This window comes from Vidua chalybeata, chromosome 6 (assembly GCF_026979565.1).
Source record: "Vidua chalybeata isolate OUT-0048 chromosome 6, bVidCha1 merged haplotype, whole genome shotgun sequence".
Taxonomy (NCBI): Eukaryota; Metazoa; Chordata; class Aves; order Passeriformes; family Viduidae; genus Vidua; species Vidua chalybeata.
In genome coordinates, this window is record NC_071535.1 from 38,987,645 (window position 1) to 39,004,860 (window position 17,216).

The 17,216-nt window shown below is 47.4% G+C and overlaps 1 protein-coding gene across 6 annotated transcripts in view; it reads right to left on the reverse strand.

The window, feature by feature from the left end:
• Positions 1–9,385, reverse strand: part of ARHGAP1 (Rho GTPase activating protein 1) — a 35,017-nt gene extending 25,632 nt beyond the window's left edge. For 2 of the 6 annotated variants that reach the window (XR_008431579.1, XM_053946267.1), the window contains exons 1-3: positions 4,577–4,611; positions 4,164–4,347; positions 3,286–3,378 (exon numbers count right to left, since the gene is read on the reverse strand). Coding sequence is in view for 5 of the 6 variants with exons in the window: in XM_053946267.1 (XP_053802242.1) it covers positions 3,286–3,378; positions 4,164–4,302 (232 nt within the window). In the remaining variant the exon portion in view is untranslated. Of the gene's footprint in view, positions 1–3,285; positions 3,379–4,163; positions 4,348–4,576; positions 4,612–8,497; positions 8,560–8,972; positions 9,288–9,316 lie in introns of those variants that run through there. The other 4 variants (XM_053946268.1, XM_053946271.1, XM_053946270.1 and 1 more) reach the window with 4 other exon arrangements.
• Between the last annotated feature and the right edge of the window lie 7,831 nt (positions 9,386–17,216).

A 17,216-nucleotide genomic window follows, 5' to 3' on the forward strand; every position in this document is an offset into this window, starting at 1 on the left:
AACAACACTCTGCAGAAGTGGACTGTGCAATGAAATCAAGCCTCCTCTCTTTCAGCTTCTGGCCACGTGTAAAGAAGAATTTCACTGCTACAGTGCTCACAAAAAGAGGCACTCAGCATTAAGAAGAACAAAACCACACAGAGACCTAGAGCCTGCGTAAAACACTTCATTTAACACAGACTTTAAGGCAGGTCTGAAAGGACCAGCAGAACACCAACATCTTCCGTCGCAAAATCAGGTCCCAGAACCAAAAGAATGTTTCCTTAAACTAAAATATTGTGATTCCTAACAATACTCTGGTTCTGAGTACTCCCTCAGGACTGTGGTGGCCCCAATGCCTTTTGCTGTCATCTTTGTGTAATACACCACCACATGGGACAGCAGTGACATGCCTGCTCCTTTCCCATGGACAGCCTCTTCCCACAAGATCCCATTCCCCAGAAGAGACAGGAGCATAGGGCACAAAGGAGAGTCTACATGAAACTGCTGTACTATTTTTAAGTGAAAAACAAACCCCAAAAACTTATTTTCCTAACAAATTCTGCAAAATGTTTTTCAATACTTTCCCCTCTTAGGTCAGATAGCCAGATTTTTCAAATCCAGCATGCCTTGGACTGAATCAGTAATAAAGGTCAGCTAGAAAATAAGCGTGCTTTTTGTCATCAAAACTGGGCTTTTTAAAAGTTATTAACACCATGCACATATCCAGCAAAAAGCAATTACTTTTCTGATCACACAGGATAACACTGGGATCATGGAGTTCAGCGAGGATGGAAACCAGCTTTCTGCTTTTGTCTCAAAATAGCATCATCATCCCAGAACATATTTCAGGGCAGGCAGGAACAGAGTTAGCCACAAGCTTTCTGTTCTGGACTGCAGAACAGAGAAGGACATGGGACAGAAAGATAATGAATCAATAGAGTGGATAAAACTATCCTTGATCTGCTGCCATTTGCTAATATTTACAAGAGATCCAGGGTAATTTTGTTTCAGGCTCAGCATAGCCAGTGTTCATTGCACCTGGAGCTGCTGACAAATTTGTCAGCACAATTTGTCAGCAGAGACACATCTGAACAGTTTCATATTAATCCTCCAGTGAGATGTTTATTCTCCAGGCTAACTCTAATAGGATTTTTCCAGACTTTCCCAGATTGTTTGCCTCCAACAACAATCCAGAGAAGACTACCCTGTCCGATACTCTGAACAGTTAAAATTATCAATTACTGACCAAAAAAAAAAAAATTAACAGCTTCACCCCAGAACCAAGATTACAAGTCAGAGCTCTTTGATCAACCTCCTAAATTCTCCTTTCAGGAGATGAGAAACCAGCAAGTCTCAAACCTACATGGCAGCAAATCCTCAATCTGGAGCTGTGCTCCAAGCTCTCCCAGTGCCAAGAAAGGCATCACACCACACGCCATGTGTGGGACCATCACATGCTTTCAGACACATCAGCTATTGGTGAAAACTGGCCAGCAAGAGCCAAGAACAGAAGCTTCTCTGAGCTGTTTCTGCACTATACAGAGACACTGCAGGGACACAGAGCTCACTAGGAATACAAATTTAAACCACAACAGGGAAGAGTTCAGAATGCAGGCATGTCTCCCAGTCAGCCACCATCCCACCCTGGAATCTTTTCAGGAAGCTGGCTAATTCTTCATTTGCTACCCTAGACTGTATCAAATGGCAAAATGGCTACATTCCAACAGCCATTGACACACACCTCCACTGGAGTGATACTCCATTCAGAGAGCTCGTCAAAGAAAAAGTCATGTTACCCTGGAACAGAAATCCCTCAGAAAGAGTGGTGTTTATCTCAGGAGGCAGCAAAGTATATCCTTGGTTTGGGCTGACATTCCAGTCTTATCAACGTCTCTGATCTAAACCCTGCTAAGCACTTTGTCTGAAGCTTAGCCTGAAGTGAACAACTGTATCATTTAACTCACCCTTTCCCAGAGTCCTCAAACACCAGTTACCTGTGCCAATCGCATTCCAAATATTCTATTACTACTGAAATGGTGGAGTTCAAACATCTATCCCTTTCCAGTTTCAGCAACAGAGACCAGGGTGCAGACCTCTATAAACTCCAGTCCTGAAACTCCAGCCACATGGAAAAGAAGCTTAGTAACACATTTGTAAATGAAAACACTTCTGGCAAATCTATACGGCATAATAGCCCAAATGTCAAACACCTGCCCTGTCAAACTGAGCAGGAAAACAATAAACAACAAGGTTTTGAGTCTGTCATTATAATTTTGTTCCACAAAAGATGGAACATGAGAGATCAGGAAAAAGAAAGCTTATTTGAGAAAACTGCCCAGAAAAGACTGATACTGAGACAACTCTTACCAAAGTATGTGCCTGAGACTCTTTCCATTGTGGTCAAACTCTGCTGCAGAACAACCCTGAATCAGGAGGATTCAGCCTCCTGCCTCCAGCCTGTGCCTCTGCTTCCTTGACAATTCACATGTAGGGCAGGGACCAAAGGACAGAGAGATGGCAGTAGAGGGGTAGGAGGTGGCAGCAGGAGGGGTAGGAGGTGGCTATAGTCAAGCAGGAGGTATGAATCAAGTCACAACCAGTTGTAGAAGTGCTGCTTCTTCTTAAAAACAAGGAACACAAGACAAACTGGCCTTACCCTTCACTAAGGCTCACTACAGCAACCTAAAGAATACCTCCAAAACTCTTTCTCATGGAGGTCCCAGCAGTGTATCATCAAGGGTTAGTGTAAATAAAATAAAATGGACAAGAAAACACAAAGAAAATCCAAATGCTTGTGACCCTGAATGAACAGGTCTTTCCTTGCAGTGGAACATAGGCCTATTCCCTCTATTTCAGATTTCTGCACATGTTATATCTGGACAGGATGGCAAGCTCTGGCCATTCAGATATGAGTGATGCCACCTACTGTGGATTACTCAGTCAGCTGAGGACCTTACAGCTGTATTGCTTAATTACATAATTTCTGTGGCATTATCAAGCAAAAACCACTTTTGTGCTTGGGGTGTAGTAAAGAGCCATATCTAAAACAATTCAGCAAAAGCAACTGAGTCCTGACAATAATATAATCAAGTCAGCAAGAGCCAAGAAGTAACCCAAGTTTAGCTGAAGTCAATGGAAAATTACACATACCACAAACATTCAAGAAGTTTGGTGCTCTTTCTGTGCCACCTGTCATTGCCACTTGGGCTTGGCAAACAGCAGATGTCCCCAGAGCCCTATTAGAAAAGTCCTTCCTCAGCCCAGCTGCAGAGACGTCAAAGGAGAAAACAGAAAGGTTCCTACCTGCTACTTCCACAATGTGGTGCCTGGCGATATCATAGTAGGGATCATTCCACTGCAGGTGAGTGACAGGCTCGGGGGAGCCTTTGGAATCATCTGAACAAAGTACAAGAAACAAGCAATCAGAAGAAGGGATCTGGAACACGTTGGCAAGTACAAAGAGATAGAGGCATGAGAAAAAAATGGCACTTCTACATGGGAGGGGCTAATGTATACAACTATACACGTTGAAAACGCACTTTTGAAATTCTGAGTGGACAAGAGCAGCAATGACTTCAGAAGAGTCCTCTCAGTCCTATGAGATCCATATGTGTCCCTCAGAATGTACACTCTCACAAACAAATGTTCAGATATGTTACAAATATTCACAAAGACAAAACCCAAGCACATCATCATGGCTTTTTAGGAAAGGAGGATCTTAACATAGTCCCTTGATGGATGGTCATACTGTATATCCTTCAGCTAATTTTCCTGACCTCTCTGTTCATATTCACAGCACAGGATTTCAGAGCAACAACTCAGCTCTCCAGCCCCACCTCCCAGATGGAAGTTTGAGACCATTCCAGTCCAGAAAGCCAAACTCTCCTGCAAGAGACCATAATGGAGCATACTCAAAGATTTACAGCATATCTATTCTGTCAGCACCAAAATGCTGCCAGGCACAGGACTGAGAAGAGCATATTTACAGCAGCTGGCTCTGCACTTTTTAGTGCTGTTCAATACTGAGGCTGATTCACTTGGGTGTGGTGCAAGTTTAATGTGTCTATAAAGCTTTTAAATGGAGCTGGGGCTCTCTGTATATGTAGATATGATCACAATGCTGCAAGACAAACAACTGCTTTTTGGCTAAAACCCAGATCCCAAACAAGCAGGATACTTACCTGATTTGGGAAAAGCAGGGACTTCATCTGCTGGCCAGTTCTTATCATCTACAGAGGCCAGTTTGAGCTGGCTGAGGGACTGGTTGGTATTATCCAAGTTCAGGTCATCTTGAAGCTCCGAGAGTGGGTCTGTAGCCATGGTCCCCAAATACCGCAGTTTATTTCGCTGTGTCTAGAACACGGACTGCAGAGATTGTTAGATGAGACACAGAGATCACAAATCTACCTCCCCACATAGATGCTTCCTCTTCTCACTGATGTTCTCCCAATACTCCCTTATCTTTACTTATCCAGAGACTGTGTCCCCTCGTCCTTAATAGAAGCAGGAACTCCTTCTCCTCCTCACCGGAGGCACAACATGTCAGATTCTTTCATGCCAATTGCTATCAAAGGCCATCAAGAGCTGTCCCAACCTTCTCAAGGAGTCTCTACTTGACCACAGCTCTGGGCAGAATAGCTTTTCTCTCCTGAAACAGAAGCAGCACCAGGACTCTGTGGAAGGCGACAGGCTGCACCAGCCCCTGCCTGATACACTCCCTGTATGGCTCTGAGCTCCCCCTCCCTCTGAACGGCTGGCACAAAGCCCAGCTGTTTCCACAGTCAGCCCAGTGCCAAGAAGCATCCCCCCCCCTACCCATAATGGAGAACCAGAACTCTCAACAGCACTGAAGTGGGTGCTTCAGTGTGCTGCGATCTGAACAGAGAAGTGAACAGCTCCTTAAAACAGGAATTTTTTAGGCAGAGCTAGTGAAACAGGGAGAACAATACACATACAAACCTCATCTCCTTTCAGCATCATCCAGTAAATCCTTTCTCCGACATAACAGCTAGCAGCAAGGAATCACTTCTTTCATTTAAAGCCATACTGCCTGAATGAGTATTTTTCACCAAGCATGCCATAAGGAGACCAAAGAATTAAGAGGGTCCAAGAAACAACAGCTCAGTGCATTTGCTGTTGTTTGCAAATATTTCTCACTCTCATCTGAAGTGGAAGATACATTAAAGATGGAACTGAGCTAGCACAGCATACAGGACCTTCTAAGAGTACCAACTCTTAGGGACAATCCTTGGGAAGCAGCTGTTATCCTTTGAATTCAGTCTCCTGGAAGTAAGCAAGGAAACATTAAAAAGGACAACTATGTAGATCTGGACTGCTCAAACAGACCACATGGACAGTAATTCAGTGGTCAGCAGGCAGCAAGCCAAGAGGAACTGTAGAAAAACTAAGTGACACCTTGCATCAGCAAGAGTCTCTATAACACTGTTTCACAGAGATGCTTGTGCTTATTTTGCTTTATGAGGAGAGCAAAGGGTTCAAAGATGATCTGAGGAGGCACAACACCTTAGTGTGAAAAGTATATTCGCAGTTCCTTTAGCAGAATGGAGAGGGGGCAACGATGTTTTGCATCTTCCATCCCTAGAGCTTGAATGTGTATATTCATCCAGAGAAAACAATGAAACAGTTACTCAGACTGAGCACAGAGGACAAAATCTGTGAGATTGAGCTCTGGAAGGTGTCACGTCCATGCTCAGGTCTATACTTGCCACCAAGCTTGGGGATACATTTTGAGAGCACAGGAAATTGGATATTCAGTGGTTTTCTTCTCCCTTTGGACCATTCCAAGCTTATTATTTACTTCCTGTCCTCCCTTACCTGCTACTCACCAGTTTACAACCAGTTTTCACCTCTCTGGGGCTCCCAAAGGACTGGAAGCTATTGCTAATCAAATGCAATGTTTCCCAAAATATGAAAGAGCATAACATATACAGACAGCAGGTCATCAAGACAGCACATCAGACACAAAGGGTCCCACCCCTGCAGCCATGCAAAGATCCAAGCACAACTATTTTCCCTGCCCTCTGGTCAGGGCTGCCAGAGCTGCCTGACCTCCTCTGATTTCAACAGGGCAAGGAGCAAGAAATCAGGTTCCCTAGTACCATGAGCTCATGCTGGAACCACGCAGCAGTGGAGCCAAGGGACCAGGACTCCCCACCCATAGCAGCTGATCCGATTTCTATGGTAACAGCAGGCACTGACTCCTATGACTCAGCGAGCTTAAAGCATTTCCCACAGGAGCTCAGCAGCCCCAAAAGCCAGTGCTCCATGCTGAGAAAGCATCCATGGCTGCCCAGGACAGCCTATTGGCATTCACAGCTCTCAGGGACTTCCCAGCCCTAGTGGGGTCAGAGGACCCATATTCGATTGCTGCAATCCACTGAGATGCCTTTCATGGGAGATTCCTGGGGATGCCTGGTAGCAACCACTTCCCCAAAGCCAAGTCCTGAAACCCTTGGGGATCAAATCCAAATCCCTCCCCCCCCCCCCCCCCCAGAGTAGTGACGGTACTGCCATAGGGCCAGCAAGTCACCAAGTGTCCCTACACTTGTCCCTACACTCACCACTTGGCTTCACAGTCAACTTGCAGCACTTGTCCGGAGACAGAGAGCAGGTTATTAGACAGCACTGGGGGATTTCCCCTGAGGCATAAAATTAATTTTAGTGTGGCACCATGTGGAAGAAGGAAGTTGTTAGTAGGGTCCAAACTGCAAAAAGAGCCCAGTGGATAGTGCTCTGGCCTCACCCCTTGGAAAAACAGACAAGGCTCTCCAGACACTTTCACGTAGATTTCACAGCCAGCTCCATTCCTTGGCAGTAGGTTACTGCTCCATGGTGTTAATGGAAGCAGGATGCAGAGCAGAAGACCTCCTAGAATTCAAATCCTTCTTGTGAACCATACTGTAGTACCCAGAGAGCCCCAGAAGGTTTTGCAGAATTTTCTCCAGCCTTTTCCCAACATACAAAAGCCAAAAGCATGGGATCTCACATCAGATAACCATACAGCAGTTTAGGCCATGCAATCCTCTAAATGCTTGGGAGCTGGCAGACTTTGAAGAAAGCATGTAAGACACAAATTGAGGCTCTTCATTTCACTTTCCAATACTGCAGCTGCATGAGATGCTTCCCTGTGTATTCAAAAGCGATCCCTAAGGATCTGTCATTAAACAGAAAGTCCATATGTATCATAGTGATATAGCTGTTAAAATGGGTAAAGCGTTTGTTAAAAACATTGAATGGTTTTTAACAATAAAAGAGCATTTCAACAGATTTAACTCAGTTTAAAAACTGAACCTGAGAGTGCATGAGAAGATGCAAGTGGTAAACTCCATATAGCAAATAATAAGATAAGAAAAATTACATACCTAGATTTTGAAAAACAAAAATTCTAGCCAAAGATTTAAAACCTAAAGAATCACACACGGCAGCAGAAGCATTTACTTATTGCTAGGCTCTAAAGAGCTAACTCTTACCATTTTTTCCAAGTATTTAAGTATGTTTTCTGCAACTGCACTACACCTGAACACTTGCTGTGTAATAAAAATTAACTTTCCTAGATAAGAGAGACATGTGATGGAGAACACTAAAGGAGAGAACTCAGACCATTAAAATACAATTAAAATACAATTTCCACAAAAATTCTGAACTGAAGATTCCTTATATAAGATCCAGAATTTACCCAGGGAAGACCATTCACATTACATCCAGGAAATCTTGGTAGATGCTGTTCATTAATACAATTTTTTCTGCAATTTCAGTTTCACTACTTTTCTATCACTTATTTCTAAGCTACACTTGCTTGGGAGTTTCTTTTTCCTGTTTTTCTTCCAGATGTACTATTAGTTCAGAAGCAAATTACACTTCAAAATATGTACATTACCACACCCTGGCACTGTACGTACAATAAAGAATTACAGAAGCAAAGTGGCCTCTTCTTCCATGCAAGATGAACGAGCAATGGTCAGATGCAACACAGTCATGGTTCCGGGATTATTTTTCTGACTCTGCTGCCATCCACACCTCCTCCCAGTTTCGGCTTATTTGCACAGATATCTCTTTTTCTGTACACATCAATCAAGGCCCTGCACTTAGCTATAGTGTTAAAAACAATCACGTTGAAAGAAAAAGGAGCAGTTACTCAGCAGCAGACCTGCAGAGTACTCACGTGCATGAATGAGGTCTAGAACCAAGACTCACCCACAAAGCCCACCCCTTGTCTTCCCTCACATCAAGATTGATGATACCACTGAGAGCATCACTACCCTGGTACTACCCTGAAAGAACATAGACGTCAAGGGCCAGACCTTATCCTGGCTCATCATGACCAGTAAACTCAGGACAGAGACACTATTGCTCAGGGAAGCCCTTTGATCCTTCATTATTCCAACAGCTTTTTAACTGAGCCGCCTTCCTTCCTCAGTCATCTCAATCTGTTTACTGAAGGCTACCTCCGTGCCCGCCGGAAATCCCACCTAGCAAGCAGTCAACCTCCCCTTACTGGTTCTCTGCAGGGTCTGAGGGCATAAGTGCTGAGCTCTCCAAGTGTCCTCTCCGGAGCTGCTGCACAAAGTAAAGAATCTGCTCTCAGTGCCGTGCAGGATCCACCCAGGACTCACACGTGAGGGAGGCAGTGGGGCACACACAGCCCTGTGCGGGCTGCAGCCCTCCTACTCCTCCTCCTCATCACCCCCTCCACAATACATGTTCTCTCCCGTTCCCTTCGACTCATCTCCTGGGAAACCCCTTAGCGAACCTCAGGATTGCTTACGAGACTCACGGATTTGCTATTTACACTGTTAAAACAAACGTCCCCTAGTACACGCCAACTGCCTGAAGGCAGGACAAGTACCAGCCCCTGCTGTGGGCACCGGGGTTAATGGCAGCCAGCCTCAGCGCCAGCCCCGCCGCAGGGGCTGCCCCGCCGAGGTCGGGAACAACCAGCAGCAGGCCCGGTGGCGCCGCTCCGGCGATACCTGCACCGCCTGCCCCGATCAGCGGTGACCAGGACACCAAGGGCTGCCGGCCCGGCTCTGCCCGCCCAGGTGCCTACGGTGCTTCACCAGCCGCGCTCTTCCCGCCAGGCGCGCACCGCAGACGAACCGAGCCGCTCCCTCACACAGGGCGAGCCAGGCAACACCCAGGCGGAGCGCTCGGGGCTCTGGGCCCAGCCCCGGCCCGTTCCGCCTGAGCCCCAGCCCAGCCGCCGGGCCTCTTCCGCGCCCCAGCAGCACCAGAACAGGGTGCCGGGCCCCGCTGCTGCAGGCAGGGCCCGGCCGCGCTCCCCGGGCACCCCACACCGCCCCGCCGGTGCCGGTACCTGCCGCTCCTACCGCCCGCCTGTCACCGCCGCCCGCCGGAAGCGCGGCCTCGCCGCCGGGGGATCTCGCCCCGCCCCGCCCGCTGCCGGCCGCCGTCCGGGCGCGCCCGCCGCTCCCTCGCAGCGTTCCGCCGGCGCGGAGCGCCAGAGGCCAAGGGGGCGGCTGCGGAGGCGCCGGGGGCCCGAGCCACCCCCGCAGGCAGAGCCCCTCGTAGATGCGTGCCGAGGCCCAGAGTGGGTGGGATGAGCGGCCCGGCCTTCCCGAGCGTCGGGTTTGCGCCTTCTACTGTTCCCGGCATGTGTGCGCCCCGCAACCCCTGCGGGACGTCGGTCCGGACCGTGCGTCGCTTTTAAGGAGCTGCCAGCCGAGAAAAGAGCATGTCGCCCTGTTTTATGCCATTCAAGACGATACGTCCTAGAAATACTGCTTGTGAAACAATAGGAATGCTGTACGGGTACTGTCTGTGGTGAGAAATCAGAGATTCATCCCTCTTCCCCAGTTTAAAAGGGAAAAAGATCATAAAAGTAATGGTTCTCATGGCAGAGCCCCAGGATTACTGCATAGCAGAGTATCCACCTCCAGCGTTCATCTTCCTCTTATCCAGCAGCAATCATGTCACATAACAGCTAGCCTTAATTCATCCATCATGCCTTTGTGGTTGTGCATGGGATCCCGAGGTCTCTAAGGTGGTAGCTGATGAAACCACAGTCCTCAATGACCCTGTTAGCAGGCTGTCCACCAAATATTTCCACAGGCTGCAAGAAGCTTCCAAACATGAGCCATGACAAGCCAGCATGCTGGGGACTGAGAATCAGCATGTTGAGCCCATCTCAACCATTAAGACCAGTGGCAGGTGCAAAGAAAAATTGGATAAGGGTGTGGATCCCAGATCTACAGCAGAAAAAAGTGGAAATAAGACAGCAGGCAGCAAGTCCTGAAGACCTGGATCTGTTGTCTCCCTTGAGTAGGGTTTGATTCAGTGCTCCCTTGGCTGGCAAGCCATGTAAGGTACATGCTCTGGCCAGCCCACTCCAGAAGTGCCTGAAGGAATCTGGTGGCAGGGCAATTGGGCAGGTACCCCAGAAGCCCAGTCAGTCCTACAGAAGGAGAGACTGTAGAGATTTGTGAGAAGGAGAGCAAAGCTTCCAAAACCTTCAAACTGGCTTTCCCAGGGCATCGGGGGAAGGGCTCACTGGAGGGGCCCAAGTGGCAGAAGGAGTATACACAGCTGGTGGAGGATTCTTCTGGCAGCCCAGGCTGCCATCTAAAAATCTCTGTCCCAAAAGGGGATGATCAAGCACAGGTGGTGCTCCAGGAAGTATGATAAAGCCTTCCCGTGGCTCTGCCGCCCCAAGAAGCACCACTTTGTCCACCCTGGCCACAAGCCCCTCCTGCACACAGAGTGTGGCAAGAGCTGTAGTTCAGAAGGGAGCTTCAAGACTCACATGTTGGCCCACAGGGCTGTGTGGCTATTCCAGTGCACCCAGTGTAACCAGGTTTGCTGCCCCAAGTGAGACTTGCAGGAGCACCAGGTCCTGTGCACCAGCTAGCACCCCTTGTCCTGCCAGCAGTGTGGCAAGGCCTTTGCATGCTGGCTCTGTCTCTGCATGCACAGGAAGATCCATTTGGCTGCTGGGACTGGCCCAGCTAGTCCCAAGGGGTGCCAGTGTGCCATATGTGGGTGTCACCTGGCCAACTCCAGCTCCTTGTGCAACCACATGTGCCTGCACATGGGGTAGTGCCCTTTCACCTGCAAGCAGCGCATCAAGTCCTACACCCTGGCCACTAAGCTGTGGTGCCATCAGAAATCCCACCCGGCTGGCAAGCCCTGCAGATGCAAGCTCTGTGGCATGGGCTACGTCCTTACCCAGAGCCTTGTGCACCATGTCCTCGCCCACAAGGTGGTAAAAGGACTCGGAGGAACTTGCCACTACAGTGGCCTCACTTGCTGTGGGCTTACCTCAGGCAGCAAGAAAGAAGCCACAGAGGAAGGGCCAGCAGGGGGCCAGCAGCTCACCCTGCTCATGGTGATGGAGGTGCTGAGGCCAGTGAGTGAAGCTGAGCTGCTGATCATAGCCAGCAGTCACTGCATTGCTACTTACCAGTCTAAAGGCAGATCCCAGATCCTGGGGCACATGGGACAAAGGCTATGTGTCCATCAGCAAAGGATATAATCAAAGTCATCCTCTCCAAGCATGAAGACAAATGCATTATGATGCAGGATGAAGGCCTCACTGAGTGACATGGTCATCATCCAGGAGGGGATGGGCTTCGGGAGCCGTGGCAGAAGTGGTAGAGGTCAAGACTGATACCTGGCTGTCCCAACATGCCCTGGCTGATCTTCTGTACTTATTAAAACAAGGTAAAAAAACAAAATAAAACCTAGCTCTCTCATCTCTCTGTTAGAAACAAGGCCCTGTGGCTCAGCCCCAGGCAGAATTAGCAGTCTTGGAGGTAACTGCCTGTATAAACGTGGGTCTTTGCAGTAGCTTCTCATTGAAGCTATGAGCCTACACGTGCCACAGGCTGGGCCTGGCACAGGGAAGGCATTGGCTGTTGATGGGAATAACTTCCTAGAGAAAATACAGTGTTAATGAGCAGTGCTTCTGTTCGGCCTGTGTTACATTGTCAGTCAGTGATAGAGCACTGCAGGGAAGGCAAGAAAAGTCTCCGAGCAGTGACTTTGAACAGTGCCTTCCTTTCAAGTTTTTTAATTGCTTGTTGCTATTCAAGCACTTTCCTGGGCTTTTACTCTTGGAGCTAAGCAACACTTCTGATCATTTGAAGCTCATGCTGGTGCCAGACATTACTGGTAAGCAGCTTTCCAAGTGTTTACAAGGTAACTTGTAATATGAAGAGCATTTTTCACAATTAGCAGAAGCAAAGTCCTGCCTTGGAGCTAGGGCTGAATGTTCCTTCTCCACTGTCACCTGGTTTGCTTGCTGTCAGTTTCTTTCGCTTATGGTGACTGGAGACAGTCTGTCTGAGCACATGGAAAGGATAGTTTTGTGTCTCACTGAGCAATTTTCAGTGTCCCCAGCTGAAAGGCTCCTCACCTCTCCACATAAAGGTTGACTAGTTCATCCCCGCTCAGAAGATTGTCCATTTCCTTTCCACGTTCAAGCTGGGTTCAATATTTTTTCCCTTGTTCCTCTTCACACATTCTTGCTTCCTCTCTTCCCCTTCTTTCCTACCTCTGCACCAAAACATTAAAAGACAGCACTGCCTCAACTACATCCCAATATCCCATGCTCCATCTTCTTCAGTGCCTGTTTGCCAACTGAGGCATGCTGATGTAAATTAGTCCTGTTGCAGGAATGAAGTGCACAGCTATGTGAACTTGACCTCCTTGGAAGAGCTGACAATACCAGACCTAACAGGTCTTTCAGACTTGCCTGCTCTGCAGTCTCTTTTCACATGTTATAGGAACACCACTTTCATTTGCTGAATCCTCAGTTTTAGCTATTATTGTGCTCTATCTTATGCCTCTCAGACACCTGCAATTTCTCAGTTTTTTTTGTTTAGTCTTGCTTAGTGGCTTTAAATTCTCTGGGTTTCTTATGCCCACTGCACAAGGCACCAGGGAATCATAAGTAGCACAGTTCCCTTTTGGGGTGCTATGAATGCAGTTATGTGACACTCCTAAAAACTGCTCTTTGTGGTTTCTACATTTAATTTTTTTTTCATGAATTTTTATGACTTGTTTGCAGACAAGGTGCTAGAGTGAGATCCATGACACTTTGATGTGATGTAAAGATGGAAGGTGAATTCAGTTGATAAATCTTTGAGTGTCCTAATTTTTAATTGTTTTCCTTATAGGGACACGTGAGCTAAGTCTTCCCTGAGTGCTTGGAGCACAGGCATGTGAGGGGGCTTGTATTTGAAGGAGCACTGCTTCCTACTGTTCTCTCTTTGGTGCCTATCCAAACTCAAATATTGACACAGCTGCGGAATGTTCTCACTGGAGCTGAGCTCATGTGCTGTGTTTGAAGTGTGTGCCCTCTGTCACAGCAGAACTGGGAGAGAAGGGGGAGCAATGGGGGGAAGGGGCAGGGAGAACCCAGACCCCTACTGCCTAAGTAGCTGACCTGTTTCTTTATTCCAAGTTAACAGGAGAGAAGTAGAAGAAGCAGTTATGAATTAGGAGGTCTTCACAGAAACATTGTTCACCTGACACTTGATCTGAGTAGGCGGGAGCCTGTCTGTGCCATGCTGCACGTATCACTTGGCTGCAAGATAAGCTTAGCTGGCTAATTCTGAGGAGCCCATAGGTGATTCCCATGGGCCCCTGGTGGTGATGCCACCACCATGTCTTTGTCTTAGAAACAGCATGTTCTCATGTGAACAACCTTTTTCTTGACAGCGAAATTATGCATAAAGTTGTTTACTCCTAGAAAATTCCTATAAAAGCCCTGAAGACCATGGTGCTGGTGAACCTCAGCATGGATGGGATCTCTACAGGGTGCCACGGCCTGACTGGATAGCTGTGCAGTGCTGTATAGCTCGGTGTTTGCCGCATCTGAAGGGGTGTGGGATTACCTAATGCCATACCCTCTCTTGTATTATGTCCAGTAAATGGTATTTTAATGATTACATTGTGGGCTCTGAGTGCCTTTTTTATTGGGATCCATAATAAGCCCTCATGCCAGTGCATTACACTTGTGCAGTTGTCAGGATCCTGGTGAGAAGGGAAGAAGGATAGCAAGGAAAAGGATGTGTGCCTGCCTGGTGCCATATGCTGGCATGGGGAGCAGTTACACAGCATGCTGCCTTTCAGTGCCAGTGAGGGTTATGCTTCAGCACAGCAGATACGTGGATTACCCAGCTGGCTGGAGATCTTGTACACCCATTACAGGTTCAAGCAGCAAGCACAGAGCTCTCCTGGGTAATGAAGTCCACCATGCTGGCAGGGCTTCACCAAATCTTTGGGGTGCTGCTGCAACACTCCTGGGTGACAAGTGCCAAGGTCTTTTGGATGATTGGGGTCCTTTGTGCTGGCAGGGTGACACCAGGTGTCAGGCATGCACACAAGTGTTACATTTAAACCTCACAACACAGTCAGGGTTCAGTTCCTGGCCAATTCGTAAACTGGCTTAAACCTGACCAAAGTGTTTGAATGAAAAGGAACAGGCTGCAAGGGAAGGAGACAGTTCTCTGGGTCCTCAAGTCCTCTCCCACCTGGCAACTCCCTGGCCCTCAGGGACAGGGGAACTCCCATGTGAAGGGATAAGGGTTTCATCTTTCTGATTGTATCCAAGGTGTTGTTTTGATCAAACTGTATAACTCACTTTAGGAACAGATTGATAAATGCCTCAACTATTGAACCAGCAAACTATCCATCACAGAGCAGACAAAGGTCCAAGAAAATGGGCCAAGGCCAAATCCCCTATATTCTGCTCCCTAGAAAAGTTACACAGGAAAAAAAAAAATTGCCTAATTTCTTTACTTAAAAAGAAGAATCAACACATAGAAGGAAAGAGATCAAAACTCCCAACTGTGTTAAAAGCCATAACTCTGGATGGCAAAGGTATCTTAACTCTCTTGTCCTAAGAAAGAAAATAGCATCCATCATTCATAGGTGAGTGAAGGCAGAAAGAAAATGAAATTATAAAAATTTGCTTTGAATGGAAGAGGTAAATGTTGGAGGGGTGGAAGTCACCCCTGGAGAGGTGATAGCTGATGCATACTGTGCTGCTGCAGAGGCTAACCACAGGAACGGGAGAAACAGAGAGGAGCCCTAGAAGCACATTACGGAATGAGAAAGGCCACAATGTGAAGAGTCAGCATCTTTAATTACTAACATTGCTGTGAGACACCAGAAAGAGCTGGAAAGTGTCCCAGGATGTAGTGAAAATCTCTAATTACAAAGCAAAATGTAAAGAAATAGAAGACACTTAAGTGATAGATGTATCCTTGAGCAATGTAGAGATAAAAGGTTTCAGCAGTTACAGTTGTAACAACTTAGTTGCCCTGATAGGTGGGTTTGGCTTGCATCACAGGGGAAAGAAGAGCAGCAGCAGAAGAAAGCAGCTGGACAAGAAGCAGCCAGACATAGTGACAAAATCATCATCAGTTTCAGTAAGGGTTTTTCAAACAAATGCTTAAGCAACAAAATAAATGTAGGAACCAGAACAGAAGTAATGTTTAAAGAAGATGGCATAAGTAGGTATTAGAAGATATTCATACCTTTCTGATAACCAAGCTTAACTGCTGTATTGTAACATTGCTTAAAGTTAGCCTTATATACTGCATGATCCCATGGAAGGTGGTAAGACCTCGCCTTTAAAGGAAAGACAAGAAGAGGGTAAAAATCTATGCATAACAACGTTGACTTAAGCTGCAGTGTAAATGCTGCCTGGTTGTTATAAAGAAGAGACAGAGATGCAGAAATGAAAGTGATTCAGGAGATTGAAAGCTGCTCTCCTCCAGTGAGGAGTGGAGGTGACTGTGTGGGACACAGCAGCAGCTCTGACCTCACCACTCTTTGTGCTTTTCTCTGTCCCTGCCTGTGCTCTCTACCTAAATGCTGCTTTCCCTGCTAAGAAACATGGGTATTTCTAGGGTTGTATCTAATCCCATCCACACACTTCCACCCAGGTCATTTCCACCCAGAGAATCCCAGCCATTTCTAAAGGTGTCTCTCCAAAATCCATAGTGAGGAGCAGAGATGTGTGTGGATGAGAACAGGAGATACTCTTATGTGAGGAAGGAAGCCTCTGCAACTGCTCTTTGTACCAGTGTCCAGAGTCATTCCTCAGCCACCCTAATGCTAATATTTGCACTCTTTCTATGGAGATAAACATTACAGATATATCAGCTGCACAGAGGCACAGGACAAAATATGCTCCCTGCTGGCAGGAAACACTTTTGCTCCATGTGGCAATTCCTGAGACTACCCCCATGCTGCCCTGCTTTCTGCTGCTTTTCCACTCTTGCCAATAGTCTGCTTGCTGTAGCAATCATTAGAGCCTTCCCAGCCCTGGTAGTCCACTTCTTGACTTAATAGCTGATGTCATGACATCCAGACCATTCCTCTCTCCCCGTTCCTGGAAGCCCTTGTTTTCCTGGCTGGTTTGGGGTGTGCTAGCTCCCTGCTTGTCAGAGTTTCTGTTTCCTTTTGGATGGACTTTAGTACATTCCACTAAGAGGGGGAGAAAAGGGGGAGCCCAGCCTTCATGCTGTTTCATCCTCCTCCACTCAGCTGGGAATTATAAGGCATTGGGAAGAATGCACTGCCAATGGCACTGCTAACTAACCTAACTTGGAGGAAAATCTAAATTCCGAATGGGCTGTCAAAGGCACCCTTTCTGCTCATTGTCATGGGCAAGGGAGAAGGGGGAACACTGAAACTGTGTGTTGTGGTGCCAGATTAGCTGAGGCTGAGCTTGCTGATAACTGCAGCAAGGAAAGACAACTAAGCACTAGGGAGAATCAGGGGGGTTTGCAGCTAAAAAGAGAAGGACTTGGAATGACTAAGGAGGTCTCAAAGTCCTTCTGCATTTGAGGCTGCTAGAGTACAGCCTTTGAGAACAGTCAGTGGCAGGGACCTGAACGAGCATGGTGGGGAGGCAGTGGTGGTGCCAGGGGCTGCACAGAAGCAAAGCCAGGGAAAAGGAGCAGGCTCTCTGGCTGGGATGGCTGTGAGCTGACAGAGGTACCTCTCTCCAGCCCAAGTTCTCCCTGTGCCCTAGGACAAATTTGTCCTCTTGCTACTCATGCCATCATCCTAGATATGAAATAGGAAGTTAAGCAAGGAAACGAAGATGCTCTGACAGGAAGGAGAGATGCCAAGAGAGGAGGGATAAGAGTCCCACTGTCCCTGACACACCACGACCTGGAGTCCTGTTTCTTCATTCTGGTTCAATATTAACTCAGCAGGGCTGTGACTCTGCTTATTCT